At 35.1% G+C, this 18,799-nt stretch overlaps 1 protein-coding gene across 3 annotated transcripts; it reads right to left on the minus strand.

The window, feature by feature from the left end:
- Positions 1–10,382: 10,382 nt before the first annotated feature.
- Positions 10,383–14,875, minus strand: LOC142639777 (G-type lectin S-receptor-like serine/threonine-protein kinase At1g34300). 3 transcript variants are annotated; one of them, XR_012845165.1, is made up of 3 exons: positions 12,402–14,875; positions 11,265–11,564; positions 10,384–11,145 (listed from the first exon to the last, which is right to left on the minus strand). XR_012845165.1 is itself a non-coding variant. In XM_075813916.1 (2 exons), exon 1 carries the CDS (start codon positions 14,809–14,811, stop codon positions 12,445–12,447), a length of 2,367 nt encoding a protein of 788 aa, XP_075670031.1. In that variant the 5' UTR covers positions 14,812–14,875; the 3' UTR covers positions 10,383–11,564; positions 12,402–12,444. The 3 variants fall into 3 exon arrangements, 1 of the variants encoding a protein (XP_075670031.1); XR_012845166.1 differs by having other exon boundaries at positions 10,385–11,145; positions 11,411–11,564; XM_075813916.1 differs by having other exon boundaries at positions 10,383–11,564.
- Positions 14,876–18,799: the final 3,924 nt, after the last annotated feature.

Below are 18,799 nucleotides of genomic sequence, written 5' to 3' on the forward strand. Positions count from 1 at the left end.
ATAGATTCTGGCTGAGGGCATTTTTTGGATTGATTTGGTTCTCTTCTATTTGAGTGCATTCACTTATTGTTGGCTGGTTGGTAATTAAGGAGTTAAAAATTTGGAATTCTCTTTTAAATGAAAATTGGTGTGCAGTATTTGTATTTCCAAATCCATTTGTGTAGTTTTAAGTAATTTCAGCACTAGTCAACATATTTGTTTTGTGAGGAATGTTTAATTGTTTTAGTGTTGATATGTTTAAAGGAGACTGCATTTGTGATTTGGACTTTGCGACAGAGTTTGCACTAATTAGCGACTGCATTTGTAATTTCAGCACTAATTAGCGACTGCATTTGTGACTTTGCGACTGCATTTGTGATTTGTGATTTGGACTTAAGTTGCTGCATAACTGATGTTGGTGCTGCTACTGGAGGCTTAATTAGCTGCATAATTGCTAGAACAAGTGTGTGTCTTTTTAGAACAAGTGTTGATGCCAGGTTGGTCATTCTTAGAACAAGTGTGTGTCATTTTTCTTTTTCTTTTTTTTTCCCTTTCATTCATGCCCTAGGTTTAATCCCATAATCAAAGAAGTGTATAAATGAAATTTTGAGTTATTTGCATTGCGTCTGTGTGCTAATTAAGAGATACTTTAGTTTACAAGAATTTTTCCTCGATATTATTTATATACACATTGATTTTCTAGTTTATAATGTTTACATACTAGGTTTAATTCTTTAGTGCATGTATGAATTTAGTTAGTTTGAATGTAACTGACTGATATTAGCTGATTAGTGGCAATGCTAAAAATAATTTCCAAGTATTTGAATGTATGAATTTAGTTAGTTTGAATGTAACTGATTGAATATTGCTTTTTAATTTAATGAGCTTTGTTTTGTGATATATCCTAAATATTGCATATATTCTCTTCAAACTGTTGGCCTGGTTGACACAAAATGTGGTCTTGGCTGCCTTTTTTCTTGCATTCATTAGTCTAGAACTTATCTATCAATTAACCGTAGAAGAGATCATTTCTGTACACAGATAGTTTACCACATGTTCATTCTTGCGCTCAAAGATGTGAATTTCAAAAATGTAGTTGAATAGCATTTTTATTTCATGTCATGTCATAAGTGAAAGATCTTATAAATTGCCACCTTGGTTCTTTTAATTTATAGGAACTGGTACTGTTTTTTGTTCTGAAGACTTACCAGTGGGTTCTTAATATAACAAATAATAATAAATAAATAAACAAGGCTATAGCTGCGTTTTTAAAATGAGGCCATAGTAATGGGCTGAAGCCGCGTTTTTAAAACATGGCCACAATTGTGGGATAAAGCTGCGTTTTTAAAAACGCGGCTTAAGCTCGCAACTATAGCCACGGCTATAAAAACGTGGCCATAGACCCCTCTAGGTTATAGTTACGCATTTTAGGCCATGGGTAAAAACGCGGCCTAAAAAAACGGTGCTATAGACCAAATCGTCCTATAGCCACGTTTTAAAAACGCGGCTATAGAACCTTTTTTTTGTAGTGAGCATACTTATTTTTTTTATTCTAGATTTCTTGTGTTATCATTTTTTTTTTTTTATAATAAATTTTGTTCCAATTGAGCAACATTGTTATATTCCAGTTCATCAAAAAAATGTTATATTCCAAATTATTTCTCCTTTTTTTTAGAAATAAATTATTTCTCCTTTGATACTAAGTACTCCAAATCAATGTTTAATGAAGTAATTTTTTATATAAAAAATCATATAAATTCCTTTTAGAGAACTAATTAGTGCACCAAATATAGATAATTAATAAATATAAATAAATGTATTTATCCCATTAATAAGTGGCAATAAGTTAAGGAAAATTATTCTGTACTCTAGGAGTAATTTTTAGGTAATCTCGGAGTACGAATAATTGTGCTCCCTCCTCTCACATTCATAATGGGGTCTGCTCATTAAATTCATGGTGTGGTCCATTATGAATGTGAGAAAAGAGAGTACCATTTTGCTATAGCTTACCTAAGAATTTTGCGTACTCCAAGAGTGTATGTGCACTCTTTTCGCATATGAATGGTAGTTCATACTATGGGTTTAATTAGCGAAACCCACCATCATTTATGAGGAGAGAGTACTATGCTACTTTACTTTAAAGTACTAAATTACTAATTAGTTACCCATTAATTAATATTGACATAAATGCAAAGTTTGTTAAATGAAGAGTATTTCATTTTATTTTCCCATGAGTGTGAAATATGGCACAAATTTAAGAAATTATTAAATAATACTACCTTCACAATAGTTTCACAACAAATTTTTTGTGGCAAGTTGTTATTGGTGAGTAAAAAAATGAAATCAATGGTAGGCCCAAATTAGAACCAATATCACCTTACTATTATAGGACTTATTGTAAAATTATTATTAAAATGTTATGGACGTAGCATTACTCAAATATTAAAGATACTATCAAATTTATTAATAAGAATTACATGACTACAACGTAACTAGACACTAGTATCACATTAACCGTGGGTTTCAGTTAGCTCAACTGGCAAAGTCTCTAATAGTTGAATAAAAGATTTGGGATTCAATTCTTACCTACATAAAAAAACCTATTGATGTTTTGGTCTAATAATAAAGAGTTATTATCAAAGAGTGGATGCTATAAGTTAAAATTCTCTTAAAAAAAAGTATCACATTAACAATTAATAAAGAAATTTCTTAGAAAAGGTGACACATTTATATTATAAAATTTGTAGTGCTCTTGATGTCACTATATAAAATAATGATGATTAAGACGTGAATAGATAAATAATACTAACAATAATAATAATATCTACATTGACAGAGAAATTTTATAATCTCTTTTTTAAGTTTTAACTGAGGCATCAAATAATTGATGCTATGCTGGTAGTGAATCATACATATAGGTCACTCTAGTCAAACAGTTTAGCTATCCTACTAAAGTTTATTAAGAAAATGCTATGGTGTTTCTCTAAAAAAAAATGCTAAAGTTTTATAAATTTTATAATAAATGGTTTACAAATTGATTTAAAAATAAATATAATTGGTGTTATTTTGACAACTACAAAATAATAAATAACATGAAAAAAATTCTATAAAAAAATATATGAACGACTGCGATTAGTGACATATCAATTCATAAGTTTATTTAGTAAAATTTATGGCTTTCCTTGGCATCACTTAGTTTATCTCCTTTGTGTGTGTTTATTTCTCAAAAAGATATTATAAATTTTTTTACATGAGTCTTACAAAATTGATTCATGTGTCATCAATCACAAAATACTAATTAAGACATTTATTTTTTATTATGTGGTGAAGTGGTACCAATTGCATTTAGATCTGGGGCTTTCTCATTGTATTGGTCCAACAATGAGAAAACCAATACAATGAGAAAACCCCAGATCTAATTTATTAACTAAATAAAATAAATAAATAAATGAAAGCAAGAGTAAAAGGTATAGTTCACAGATGCCAAAAATCAAATTGCTAAAAAATGCCAGAAACAAAAAACGTTAGACAGATCATAGTTCACAGATGGACTTGGACGGTTGGACTCAAAGTGAGAGAGTGAATCTTTAAAACGACAAGGTGAGAGGTGGAGAGTGGAGACATGGAGTTACCAGCGGAGTGGCTGGAGGCAACGAGGCACATGTCAGACAACGACTCAAGGAGAGCCAGCACCCAGCAACATAGTTTTGAAACCTGGACCGGACCGTACGGTCCGACCAGGAAAACCTCGAACCGCTCACTTTTGCGGTTCTTTTAGCAATAGACCCTCCAAGCATAATCTACCCGATGCACCTAAGCCCTCCAAACTTCTTACTCTAACAGGGTTACGCCGAACCTTGTCTTCTCTAGCTTTCTGAATCCCGCAATAAGCCCATATTGCATCCGCCATCCTTGGCATCTTCTAATGCTTCCCAAGCTCTAAAAACACTCAACACTCTAAATGGATGTGGGTAGTGTTTGGGTATAAATCTCCTCTTTATAGGTATAACAATGAGATAGGGAATGAAAAGAGACTATAAAGATTTCTCTCTAAGAATGAGTAGCTCTCTAATAGGGTAGGTGTGTTGTAGAAACCTCTTTTAAGGTTTTTCTCTCAATATCCTCCTTTTTCAGCACATTACATTTTGTGGGTATAAGGGTATTTATAGTAGGGTACATGAAGAATGTGAAAAGTCAGTTTTCATCCAAACAGGATATTCTGGTGACTTGTCCTCGCTATTGGAACGAGTCGCGATTTTGAGTCTCGAGATATATTCCAGGCTAGACTGTACTTTTTGTCTTGTAGTGCATCAGCAGTCGTGACCCTTCAGCTCCCTGCATGCTTCACACATGTGTCACTTTGGCGACTTGCCAGTCGCGAGTCAGTCCCGAGATCCAATCGCGAGACTCCTCTTGAATGCACACAACTTGAGTTTCTTCACACTCTCTCACACACAACCCTTACATTATTCCCACCTAAATACAAGGTTTCTACATGCTGAATTACAAACAAATTTGACACGGAATAAAACCAACACGTGGTTGATTAAATTCAACCTTACAATCTCCCTCTTTAGCTATTCCGTGACAAAACACCCTAAAACAGACTCTAGACTTAAACGTGAGTTTGTGAATAATGGCAAAACTCACTCACACCTAAATCTAGAAGTTGTGATGCACTTGGAACATATATACCTGTAACCTGAAACACGTGCACAAAACACATTAAATCTTCAAGGTAAAACAAGTAATAAAAGGACAAGTATAATGTTACAAGTAAATTATGATCAAGTAAACATGATGTGAAACATATGAGCAACTTGATCATACACCAAAACAGTCATAAATAAATGACTTCAATGATCACATAGCAAAGCAAATGATTATCTGAACATGCATTCAATGAAGCAAAATAGCATAAGGATGTATGCATGTCCAACACTCAAACATGAGCAATGAGAACAAAAAAGCATAGATACTAAACATAACTCAAAGTACCAAAAAGCGAACAAAAAAATAAACATAAAGGAATAACAAACAAAACAGAGTTTTCTTATTAACACAATGTCTTCTCCCCCTTTGTATATGCATCTATCTTGTGAAATATCTCTCCCCCTACAAATGTGAACAAGAAATAGAATTTCTCCCCCTAAGAATGTGCACAAGAGCTATATAGAAATGACAAAACTCTTTAATATGCTACTCTAGAGTATACTCTCCTCCTTTTTGACACGAATAGACAAAGGGTCAAGGAGAAAAGAAGGCAAAAGATAAAGGTATGAACAAAGATAATGATGCATGAGGGTGTAAGATGAATGGGAAATGAAGCTCAAACAAAAGATAAAACAAAATGCTACAAAGCATAAGGTAAACATGACATGCTAGGATGAAGAAATAAGGTATAGACCAATGCATGACAAGGGTAGCAAAGGTGTGTGCAAAAGGTAGCTATGTACAATGCATCACCAAGGCATAGAAAATGCACATGTGGGGGCAAGGTGTGTTAATTACACAATCAATGAACCAAACATGTTCCTAATAAGGAAACATGAGAAACCCCAAAGTTTGGTACTCATCGGAGTCCAAACAAGTGAGAAAATGCAGAAGAGACATTTTATCAAACACCTAGCGTGCACACTATGAACAACAATGTAAAACAATGCATGAACATCATGAAATCCACCCTTAATACATGTTCATTTTTCTACTAGGGGCCAACATCCAAAGAAAATCATCAAAAGAAACCAATCCCATACAAAAATTTGACAAAAATTAAGTTTTACCAACCCCTATAATAAGAATCCCAACTAAGAGCACAAAACTCTCCAAAATATAAGCTAAGGATCCAAATCAAAGAAAAGAGTTTTAAATTACCTTAGAGATGTTAATGGAATGAAAAACCATTTAACTTGATTGGGTTTTGATGTAAAAATATTGAAATAGGGGTTTTAGAGAGGATGAGAGAGGTTTAAAACAAGTTTCCCACGAAAAGCTCTTTAAAAAACTGTTTTTGAGCGTTTCGCAACTAGCGAGTTGCGAGATGAGTTGTGAGTGAGTCGCGAACCATTCTGTGTAAACTAGCGACTGGATTTCGTGACTGGGCGAGTCACCAAAACGAGTAGCCAAAAATTCTGACACCTGTTTTTCAACACAAAACTTGCTTAAAACAATGAAAAACAAAGTAAGTATTAAACATGAACACAAAGAGTGATAAAAATCACTTCCAAATACATATAAAATGATAAAGAATCTTTTTGGTTTGATCCATATATAGATGAGCACACACACATCACATTTAAACAAGTACAATCGAACAAATGAATAAGACATTCATTGAACATTAGGCATGTGTGTTGTATGTGTGTATCAAATGTGGAATAGTCCTTAGTCTAGAGTGAAGCTTCAATAATCAATTCAATCAAGTCATACACAACTAGTACTAAGTCAAGTGGTCTATCTCAATTATAGAAATGAACATATATGACCTCCCACAAGAAAATGATTACATATCTTTGAAGCTTTTCATTTGGCTTCTTTACAATTTATAACATTTGATCATTTTTTATATTTGCATCTTTTTTTGAGATCAATGCTTGAAGTTTTTGATATTTCAATTTGATGAACAAGCCTTTGGCTTTTTGGGCATCATATATTTTCATTACAAGTTACTTTCTCTTTTTCCTAGTCGAATACTAGTATGTGCGACGGCTTTTATAGCTCATTATCTCTTTTTGAGATTTGACATTGGTTAAGCTATATTAAGCAAAAACATAAAAGATTCGGAAGAGATATAGGCACAAGTTTACGCATGTATCAAAACTAACAAGACTATTGACTAATCATTCATGACAAGCTTGAAGATCGATTTACAACAATCACACATAGATGTCAAGATTTTTCCCACAAAAATAGATGTGCATACATAATAAGCTAAGCTTATAAATGTACTAAGCCATTTGTACAAATGTACTAAGCCAAACGCACAAGTGATATCTGCTCAAATATATACGATTAAACTTTTTGAATTTTTCACTTTTTATGTGGTTTTGGATTTTTCACTCACACAAAACTAAAACATAAAACTGAGATCAAAACAAAAACAATGCATATAAAGAAATGCAAGATGCATAAAATGCATGAAGGGTCCTATAAAGATCGAAAAAATTAGATTAAGGATCAAAAGAGCAAAAGTTCAATCATAAGAATCCTTTCTCATCCAAACGGAACAATTGTTTGGAATGAGTGTCTCATGAGAAAAGAGATGAGGGTTAGAAGAATGAGAACCTGAGATGCACATAGACAATGAGTTAAGAGCATTAAACACTTTCTTTAAAAACATGTTATTTTCACTCAATTCTGGTTTATCCTTTTTATCACAACTTTCAACAAGCTCAAGTTTCTCTTTTCTTTTAATTCTTTTTAGAGCATGAAACTTAAAGCATGAAACTTAGAGCAATGAGGTCTTAGATGACCAAAAGCACCACAATGGTGACAAACAATGTGTTTAGGTCTACTAGGCTTTTTGGGAAGGGATCTAGCAACTTGGTTTTGTTATTTCTTCAACTTATGACATTGAAGTCTTATATGACCAATCACATCACAATGGTGACAAGTTGGAACAAACTTAAATCCATCCAAAACCTTAGGTTGAGACCTAAACGGAGGCTTTGACTTAATAGCCTTTCTCTTCACCTTTTGATTTCTTTTGTGTGGAGGAATGTACACCGATTTGTTCTCTGAGGTAGAACACAAAATAGGCACAAAATCAGGTACCACAACATGATTGCAACAAATATTTTCATCCTTTTTAGCAATAGGTTCAGCAATCAAACACTTGGCATGCATCTTAAGAGATTCATTTTCACATTTTAGTTCATCAACAAGTTTGTTAGACAAAACAAGTTTAGCATCCAAGTCCATATTCAAACATTCAAACTCCTTTAGTTTTTCAAGAGAATGTTCAGCAAATTTCTTATACTTTTCAACCAATTTATTATATTCATTGAGCTTAGTAATCAAATCATCATTTTCACAAATGAACTTGCTGAAATTCTCATGAAACTTCTTAGCCATTTTCTTCAAGAGTTTGACATTTGGAATATCAACAACACCCAAAGAATCAAGTAACATGTCATTACAATCATGAGGGTTAACACTCATAGAGGCATTTTTTCACAAACACATGGCATGTTACAATCATTAACAACCAAAAAAGCATACAAATCATTATCTATGGCAACAAGCACAAGGGGTCAAGGATCACATTCAAGCATTTAAACCATAACAAGTGCACCCGCTCTGATATCAATTGAAAGTTCAAATAGCGTATAAAACACCAATGAGCGTTTAGACTCCCAATTTCAAAATTACCAACACAAGCTTATACACAAACAATATATGTGCGGAATGATGAATATAAGCTAAACCCAAATTGGTAAAACACTCTAAACCATAGTTAATCACAAACACAGCAGCAATTAAAAGGTAAAGAGTAAGGGAAGAGAGATGCAAAACAAGAATAACACGGCGATGTGTTATCAAAGAGGAAACCGAAGAACTTGGCGAAAAACCTCTCCGCCGCCCTCCAAGCGGTAAATGATCCACTAGAAAATCAGTTGAGATACATAAATAGTAATAGATCCTCTAAGCCTAATCTACCCGATGCACCTAAGCCCTCCAAGCTTCTTGCTCCAACAGGGTTACGCCGAACCTTGTCTTCTCTAGCTTACCAGATCCCACAATAAGCTCATATTGCATCTGCCATCCTTGGCATCTTCCAATGTTTCCCAAGGTTCAAAAACACTCAACACTCTAAATGGGCGTGGGTAGTGTTTGGGTATAAATCTCCTCTAAATGGGTGTAACAATGGGAGAGGGAATGAGAAGAGACTACAAAGATTTCTCTCTAAGAATGAGTAGCTCTCTCTAATAGGGTGGGTGTATTGTAGAAACCTCTCTTAGGGTTTTTCTCTCAATATGCTCCTTTTTCAGCATATTACATTTCGTGGGTATAAGGGTATTTATAGTAGGATACGTGAGGAATGTAAAAAGTCAGTTTTCATCCAAACAGGGTATTCTGGCAACTTGGCCTTGCGACTGGAATGAGTCACGATTTTGAGTCGTAAGATAACTTCCAGGCCAAACTGTACTTTTTGTCTTGTAGTGATCTAGCTGTCGTAACCCTTCAGCTCCCTGCATACTTCACACATGTGCCACTTTGGTGACTTGCCAGTCTCGAGTCAATCATGAGATTCAGTTGCAAGACTCCTCTTGAATGCACACAACTTGAGTTTTTTCACACTCTCTCACACACAACTCTTACATTATTCCCACCTAAATACAAGGTTTCTATATGTTGAATTACAAGTAAATTTGGCACGGAATAAAGCCAACACATGGTTGATTAAATTCAACCTTATAGAAGTTTTCTTTTGTTTTCTTCTCTTACTATTTTCTTGGCTGATTTTATTAAAATTTAGAAATTGTGTTTGGATTCATCTTGCTAGGTTCATTTTGCATGATCATTGGTTTATATGCTATAATTTGGGCTAAAGCTATAGACCTGGAACTGGAAGAGATCAAACTAGATATAGTCGTAGTGAACAAGAGTATTAAATGTATAAATCTATGAATAGCTCAACAAAATGAACTGGTTCCATGGTATTAAAACACAATTATGAGCATGTATAAACAATTCTATCATGACTAATTTTGCTTTCTCCTAGCCCTTTTGTGTTATTTATTGATTGACTAAGATTTACTACACGTTTAGATTCCTCTGTTTTTTAGGTTTATTAAATTGTGGAGAAAAAATTCTATAAAATAGTTGATTTTCATATATGAGTTTAGTGAATATCAAAATATAAACTGTTATAGCTTGGTTTAATAAACAAAGTTTGTATAAATTTCTCATTAACTTGTCAAAAAATGAAAAATAATGTTAGCAACCATATGAAATAATCAAGATTCATTTTCATGTTCTAATCAAAATTATACATTCTCCGTTTTTTTTTTTTTTTTATTGTGTTTGGTTTTGATGCATATTTCGCTATATTATAACATGTTACAAAAATCTTGCCATAGATAATAATTGAAGGCAAATTGGAACATGTTTCCTTGGAAGTATGTATATATATATATATATATCAAGATATAGACTTCTTTACCTACAAAATATATACCGCTCCATATTACAATGTAATCACATTATTTTGATATGAATTTGTGACTATTACTTATAAGTCTCAAGTCCAACTCAAGTCACCCCATCTACCCTTTTTTATTTCATTAAAAAAAAAAAGTCTCAAGTACTATTCTCATTTGTTACTTCACCACACAAAAAAAAAAAAAAAATTGTGATGTCAAATTTTTCCGCGCATCGCGCGGGTTTGCAATTAGTTTGTAATAAAATTTAAGTCTTTTGTAGCATTTTCCATTTGACGTTTATCATTGCAGCCTAGGCTTGTGGTTGTGGTAAGAGTAGGACTATTACAGATTACAGCTTCTATCCAAAAAATAATATTGCAGCTAGATCAAAGGTAGCCTGCCGTATATTGTGGCTAGATTAACGAAAAGACACAAGGAAAATAATGAGGAGGGAGAAAACGCTGGCATTGCTGCTCACATCTTTTCTGGTTACACTAAGCCATCAATCTTTGTAATCCCTTCTAGCACTTGTACCATTTTTTTTTCTCCATTCTTGGCCTATTTGATGGTTGCTCCTGGATGCATCAAAAGCTTACTTGAATTGCTCTCACTACTTGCTTCATATCCACCTCTTGCTTAGCCAACCTAGAGTCAACAATTGACATGACATTACCCTTCTCAAATTCTTCATAAGTCCACACAGAAAGCATTTTCCAATTAGTTTAGGTACTAAAGAGAAATCCATTTAAAAGAAGAAAAGTAATTACACAACATTATACAAAACAAGACCAACAAAAAAAACAACATATTAAAAAAATGTACAAGGGATGATGTGTTAAATGGACAAAAGACCAAGCCTGCAATGTCAACTTTCTTTGCTCCACAGCAATAGTTGGAACTTGGAACCAATCGAAACCATACAACAGAGGGAATAGCTTCACACAACTTGTTGACATCACTATAAGCTGCGTTCATTCACCAGTTACTCTTTATCCTGTTCGGGTGAATGAGTGACATTTACCTATCAAAAAATACATTTCAGTAGATTCAGGCCAAATCATTTCATTGCAAAATTCAATATCCAAAATCCCCATCTCTTCCAAAGTAATGAGAAACTTTTACTATGGGAAACAACTATACCTAATTGGACACTAGAGAGGAATTTATCCAAAATCCCTATCTCTTCCAAAGTAATTTGAATGATCTTGTTCACAATATAGATGCAAGGCATATATTTTCTAATGCCTTCACTGACATCTATAAGGTAATCAGTAGTTGCATCATACCTAAGAGTAATATCAGCATTGTGAATTATTTATACACCACATATTTGCCTACACAGTTTCAAGGTCCAGGTGTGTGTTGGCAACTATTGAGGTCAAATTAATCCCACCCTTATGCTTCTTCTTGAAAGTCATATTAGGTGGTTCCTTGTTTAACCTGTATTAAGATCATACCAAAGAAAAAGGTTAAAAAATCTAAAGAACTAACAAATTGTACGGGAAGAGAAAGCGTGCAAGAAATTTATATGAAGAAGGTAATAAAAATGTGACTCAAAGGCACTGTGCTATGATTAAAAATTAAGTCCATGTCGTCCACTGTTTATCAGGTTTTAGCAGCCAAAGTATAAACACCAAGAACCATAAGACTAGTGGCTGATTGCTGGCATATGATTATGTCAGTTTGAGCTAGTTAATCAAGACTAGGAGCCTTTACTAGCCCAAATGATTTCACAATTGGAGGCAAGCAAGACTCCTCAGTAAAATTAATCATTGAAGAACACATGCCAATTGCAGTAAGATAGGACTCAATACGAGAGAGTAGCACAGAAAGAGAAAAGTCAGAGCCTGAAGTTGAAGCAAATCTGACAGGGAAGTTAGATCAACAGCCTTGAAAATAAAAGCTTATTTGCCATTGGAAGAAGTAATATGGAAAAATATGCACGGAAAGAGTGAGGTAGGCAATTTGGAGTTTGTTTCAATTAAGTTATGGTACTATTACTACTACTTTAAGCAATCAACACTCTAATCTTTATCAAATTATAGCAATCAAGTGCACTCGACATTAAGTATGAACTTTAAGAATATTTGAAGTTTATTATTGCATTCTAGGCTCGTTGTAGGACTATGACAGATTACAAGTTCTACAGAAAGAATAAAGAAGAGAAAGATTTATTGGTAGCCTGCCATATACAGTAGCAAGATTGAAGAAAAGAAACAAGGAAAATAATGAAGAGGCAGCTGGGGAAGAAGCTACAAAGAGGGAGATAACACTGACTTTGAGGCGCACATCTTTTCACTTTTCAGGTTACAGGAACCCTTCATTCACGACCTTTGGGGGAAGGCGGACTATCAATCTTTGTAATCCCTTCTAGCATTTGTACCACTTTTTCCATTCTTGGCCTCTGTAATGGTTGCTCCTGGATGCACCAAAAGCCTACTTGAATAGCTCTCACTACTTGCTCCATATCCACCTCTTCCTTCGCCAACCTTCTGTCAACAATTGCAGTGACATTACCCTTCTCAAATTCTTCATACGCCCACACAGAAAGCATTTTCCAATTCGTTTCTGCAGACACTTCAAAATTTCTTCTCCCGCTCACTATCTCCAACAAAACCATACCATAACTATAAACATCGGATTCTGAAGTTATTGGAAGATTCGCTAGCCATTCCGGTGCCAAATATCCTCTAGTGCCCCTAATGTTTGTCAAAGTTCGGTATTTATTTTCCTTGGAAGTAGTTAGCTTTGAAAGACCAAAATCTGAGACTTTTGCAGTATAGTTCTCATTCAATAAAATGTTTTCTGGTTTTATATCACAATGCACAATGCAGACTCTACACTCATCATGAAGATATGTGATGCCCCTCGCAGCGCCAATTGCAATTTTGAACCGACACTCCCAATTCAACAATTTTCCGGCCTTATTATCATCTGTTTGGAAAAGGAGATTATCAAGAGACCTATTTTGCATGAACTCATATACTAAAATCCTATGGCGCCCTTCGGAGCAGAAACCAATCAATCTCACCAAATTCAAGTGGTGGGTGCTACTTATGGTACCTATCTCCATTCTAAATTGCTTCTCTCCCTGCTCAATTCCCTCGAGTTGCTTCACTGCCACAACGGTTCTATTAGCAAGAACCCCTTTGTATACAGCACTAAATCCTCCAGTTCCAAGCTTCTCCTTGAATCCCTTGGTACAGCGCTGGAGCTCCTTAAACGAAAACTGGATTGGAGCTCCAGAAGCATACTCAAAAAGATCATTTAATCCTTCAAATTTGGGGCTACTTCTACAACACCACCACAAACTACCCTCCAACACAATCAAACCCAAAGCGACACCTATGACCACAATAGCTACAACCCATGATTGCATTCTCCAACCACCACTCTTCCCAGAATCCAAACCAGGTGATGGGTTAGGAAGCACTGGTGGACAAACCTTGACATAAGAAGTGCTAAGCAGAGCTGCACTCTGATACCCAGTAATGAATTCCGGAGTCTTATAGTAACACATACCAGTTCCATCTGACAGTGTAGTTGAAGCATCACAAGTAGGATTTACAAGACAATTCAACCTACAAGCTGATATAGCCACGAAAAAGATTTGTGAACCATCAATTGCAAATATGCTTTGAGGAGGATAAGTCAACAAAAGGGTATGTTCCATATCAAGCATGGTCACATTCAGTGGACAATTCTCAATCTCCATCTTCCTCTTACAACCTTTCCTACTATCCTTTGGATCAACCAGCTCAAAATTCTGAGACGGGCACCCACAAATGGGGTTTGTACCATTATATCTACAAATCCCCATATTCCCACAGTACCCAAAAACTCTACATTGATCCTCAATAGCTACCCATTCCACAGTTTCATTCCCACTCCCTCTAGCAGAACTATACATCTTCAAATTCCCATCTTCATCTAACCTTAAAAACCTTAAGATATTACTTCCTTCACCATGATCATTACTATAAGCCATGACAACCCCACGTGGCACAATTGTGGTATCATAAACCGACAAAATACCATTAGACTGTAATCCTAAGGTTGGAGAAGTTAAGTTTTTATTCAAACCTTGATTCCAGTATACAATACTATCATTATTCCACTTGAGTGTAATGTTACCGTAACTATGAAGACTAAACGAGTACAACCCATTCCGCAAAACTTGTCGAGTGGTGAAGTTCTGTGATGGCAAGAGTGTATTGGTGGGGTGGTTGAATGAAGACCAGACTGGGAGGGTACCATTGGTAAGGACAAGGTTGCCATAGTCGTCGAGGGAAGCGGAGGAGATGCCAAGGTTGGCGGTGCCGGAGTCCCAGATGGTGTGGCCAGTGCCATTGAGTAGGAGGAGGTTGCCAGTGGGGTGGAATTGGAATGAAGCACTGGAGTCAAGAGGAGTGGTGCCTGCAGACCAGACGGGGATACCGCCGGAGAAGACGATGGAAGCAAGGTAGGAAGGAGGGGAGGTGGGGGGGTTGAGGGGTATGAAGGTGAGGGAGAAGGTGCTGTTTGGTGAGGACCAGGTTTGGGTTGTGTTGGAGGCATAAAGGGTTGAGCCTGGTTGGATTTGTGCTACTGAAATGGTGGGAAGGAGGAGGAGGAAGGAGAGTAGTATGGTATGGAGTTGGAGTTTGACTTGTAGTTGGATTGTCATGGACCCCATGGTCATGATCATTTGCTTATCTGGGTTCCTTAAGGTTCAAATAATGGTGGGCGTGCGTGTGTGTTTTTGCCAAGAGCTTGGTTTAAACTTTCACTTTAAATGGGGATAGTGGGCAGTAGAGAGATATATAGGGTCCGTTTGGATACAGCTTATTGCTGAAAACTGAAAACTGAAAACTGAAAACACTGTACCAAAATAATTTTTAAATGTGTGAATAGTACCGTGGGTCCCATTTTTAATTTTAAAAAATCTGAAAAGTGAAGTTTGTGGGTCCCGTGAACAGTACACGGGACCCACAGAAGTGCTGAAAAGTCAGCAAATGCGGCTACTGTTCATGCACAGTAGCATGAACAGTAACCGCTGTCCCCTCAATCGTGCATCAGCAGAAGAAAAGAAAAAAAAAAAAAAAAAAAAAAACGCAGCAGCAGCAGACGCAACGCAGATAATCTGTATCCAAACCGCACCTAACCCATGCCTGTAACACTATAGATACGTTTCTGTGGGGTCCATTCTTATGTAAAGGGCATTACATTTACGATCATAGGAGGGAAAGTATATATCATAACTTTGAAGAAAAAGTCATGGTCATGATTGTTAACTGCTTCTTAAAAAAGTAAAGTGATTGTTAACTCCTTATAATCGACTATTTCAATAAATTATGGTAAAAGTAGTGGCAAGTGGCATAATCTTAAAAAACGAGTTATACGATTTTCTTTTGCGGTAGGTAGGAAGAGTGACCTGAGGGATTTTGACTTGAAATCAATAGGAACACGCAGTAATGCATATACAACAATTGACCAGCTGGTATGTTTTTATTGGTCCATCACTAACATTTTTTAACCATTTAGCATTATCAACTTACCGTCTCAAAAGGTATAAAGTTTATTGTGAATTCAAAGTTATCGGCTCCGGAAGGGACTTGGACAGAGGTGTAACAAAAAAGAAAGAGAGGGAAGGTTTTTGGGACCTTTGGGGACTCAATGTCACAGTCACGGTCACAGTTGAATATTACATATCTATTGATTTCACTTGCTAGTCTTCTTTTAATTTTCCATACCTATAACGTCTCAGTCTACTTTTAGTCTGTCTTAGTAAATGATTCCTGTCAAGTCTCCAATCACATATAGGACCGCAACATTGACTCATTGTCACGTGGTCAACATAAAATAAAGAAACTATGTTTTTCTTCCTCTGAGATTTATCTTGACTTAGTTAGAATCTTATGCTTTTAATTGTGAGTTTAAACACAAGGATCTATAATTTAAAGCTGTTCAGTAAAATAAAGATAGATGTACAAACTATGATCATCTCTGATGAAAAGATCCATATATAGTCTCATTCATTGTTACTGCTATGAAGAAAATAAAATTCTTCAGAGCAATATTTTGTGTTTTATTTTAATTTATTTTTATATAAATATGATAGGATTTAAAATTTTGAAGTTTAAAAAGTTTTACTAATTAGCTGACTCGAACCACACAATATTTTGTTTTTAACAAATTGAATGAGACAACTTTAAAACTTTCGGGAATTTGATTTTCAAATCCTCAACTAAAAGTAGTCCTCTTCCACGATGAGATAAGATGGAAGGTAATAGATGAAGGAAAGACATAAACCATACATCTTCGATATACTTTTGTAGTTTCGTTTTCATAAGAGTTTTGATATATACGCTTTTTGACTTAGTCATTGGAGAGTTCTTCACCCAAATCCTATGGCATTCTGTCCACTGTCCCACATGAAAGTTTTTACTTGGCAGTTGCAATTACCAAATCGATGGTTTATTTGAGCTACTTGAGATTTTCTTAACTGCTCTACCTCATGCAAAAGAAATACTAGTATAATGTTTATTAATTATTACTGTCACGTTCCGCGACTTCAGCTCCTTAATTACCTATTAATGCGCTCAGCTTGGTGAATTTTATGCAACTGTCACGTTCCGCGACTTCAGCTCCTTACTTTATGGTTGGCTGATTGGTGTAGATAGGGACCAATCTGTGAAAAACCTCGACCTTGGGGGTTAATGATTTTCCCCATGAAGAAGTTTAGGTTTTGTTAATATATTTCTCAAAATGATGGCATGGCTAATGATAGTTTCCCTTATAACGAAAAAATATATTTACATCTTTTATTTATTGTAAAGTGTTCAAATCTACATCATAATAAACTATAGAAAGAAAATTACAAATCTTTATTTCCTAGAAAAAAATCTAGAAAAATTTCGCGGCTTTGATTCTTGATTGCATTCTATTAAGTCCTAGTCTAGAACCAATGATCTGTCTGAAGACTATCTTATGAAATGTGGAGAGATTAGACACCCATTCTACCCGGCCTAAACCAATCTTATAGGAAATATTGTCATAAAAGCATATTAGCAATTATACTTTCCAAACATATCATTAACACAAATTATACGTGTGGTCATGGGAAACTAAAATTCAGCACAATGGGGTTTTCAAAACAAAATATTGTTCATGTGGGTTATAAGATCCTCCTTGAGGTGGTGAATAGGATTGGTAAGGAATTAGCTGCTTGGAGGGAGCTAGGCCTCCAGGAAAGAGAGATAGAATTAAGAGGAGGTCAAGAGATAAGGAAGTCAGTGAATGTATTCTTATTTTTTGGATGATCTATGACCACCATTATAATACATGGCAGCAGCCCCTTATATACTCGGGTACTAATTGATTACAAACTTAAGGGTGATTATAACCACCTCCTTAACTGACTGCTTGTTGGCACACAATCACCTACTAACAGCCCTAACTACTTTTAACTACTACTAATTTGAACACATGCTCAAGTTAACTGTGTTAATTATACACATCAATTATGGTAGTGATTAACTAAGAGCACTAGCATTAGGGGTGTAAAAACCCCTTAGTTGCTATTTTAGCCACCAAACCCATAAAAACACACTCTAACCAGGTTGCTATTTCTAAAAAATATTGCAACCCAGCTACAGTAAGCTAGTACATTTACAACCTCATTGTAGCTAGTTGCAAACTTGGTTTAATACATATATTATTCCTCTCCGGACCAACATCTCTCTCTCTCTCTCTCTCTCTCTCTCTCTCTCTCACACACACACAGATGGAGAGTGGATTATTAGTATAGAAGACATTTTCCAAGGGATATTGGGCTTTTGCCCTTGTTTTGCAAAAAAAAACAACAATATGTCCTTATTTTCAAATTATTTAGGTCTATGTCCCTATTTTAGTACTCGATTATCTAACAATCGGATTCTATACAAAACTCAACTATACTAAAATCGAGCTCTATGTAACTCGATTTTACTATGGTCGAGTTTGTATCACGTTTTTGCCACGCTGGATTGCCACCATGGCTTTTCCCAAATTTTTAATTAAGCTAGAACTTAATCCTAATAAAATCAAGTTATTAAGGGAAATTTACATCACCAAGTTGCACGTGAATATTTGTTGTTGTGTATGTAACCCAATTAAAGTAATATCGAGTACACTAAAGCTTACTCGACGTCAAAATAATCGAGTAATGCTGCTATACACAACTCCATTCACAGATTTTCTTCATTTTCCTCATAGCTTCTCCTCATATATCCATAGCTATACATCCTAGGACTTGGTGTTAACTCTCTATCATCTCAGGTAAAAAACTCTTATCAAAATTTGATGCACATAGAGAATTTTATGGTGTAGGTGAGGAGTAGTTTTAGAAATTGCAAAAGTTTATCATCCATAATGTATTTTATGTTAGAGAAGAATTTTCATTTGATAGGTTGTATTGCTTGTGCTTTGGTATTTTGTTGAATAAGTGTTATATGAGTACATTGGGGTTATATTGGTTCTTTGGTGTTGTAAATTTTAATTACAAAAAATGAAAATCTTTAAATTTGCTAGAAGTAATGCACAATAAATCTTATTTTGGGTGATGAGTGTTATGTGAGTACATTGGGGTTATATTGGTTCTTTGGTGGTGTAAATTTTAATTATAAAAAATGAAAATCTTTAGATTTGCTAGAAGT

This window comes from Castanea sativa, chromosome 1 (assembly GCF_040712315.1).
Source record: "Castanea sativa cultivar Marrone di Chiusa Pesio chromosome 1, ASM4071231v1".
In the NCBI taxonomy this organism is placed as follows: Eukaryota; Viridiplantae; Streptophyta; class Magnoliopsida; order Fagales; family Fagaceae; genus Castanea; species Castanea sativa.

Excerpts from the sequence above, each read along its gene's own strand:
- LOC142639777 (XM_075813916.1), bottom strand. The coding sequence starts at position 14,811 with ATGATCATGACCATGGGGTCCATGACAATCCAACTACAAGTCAAACTC.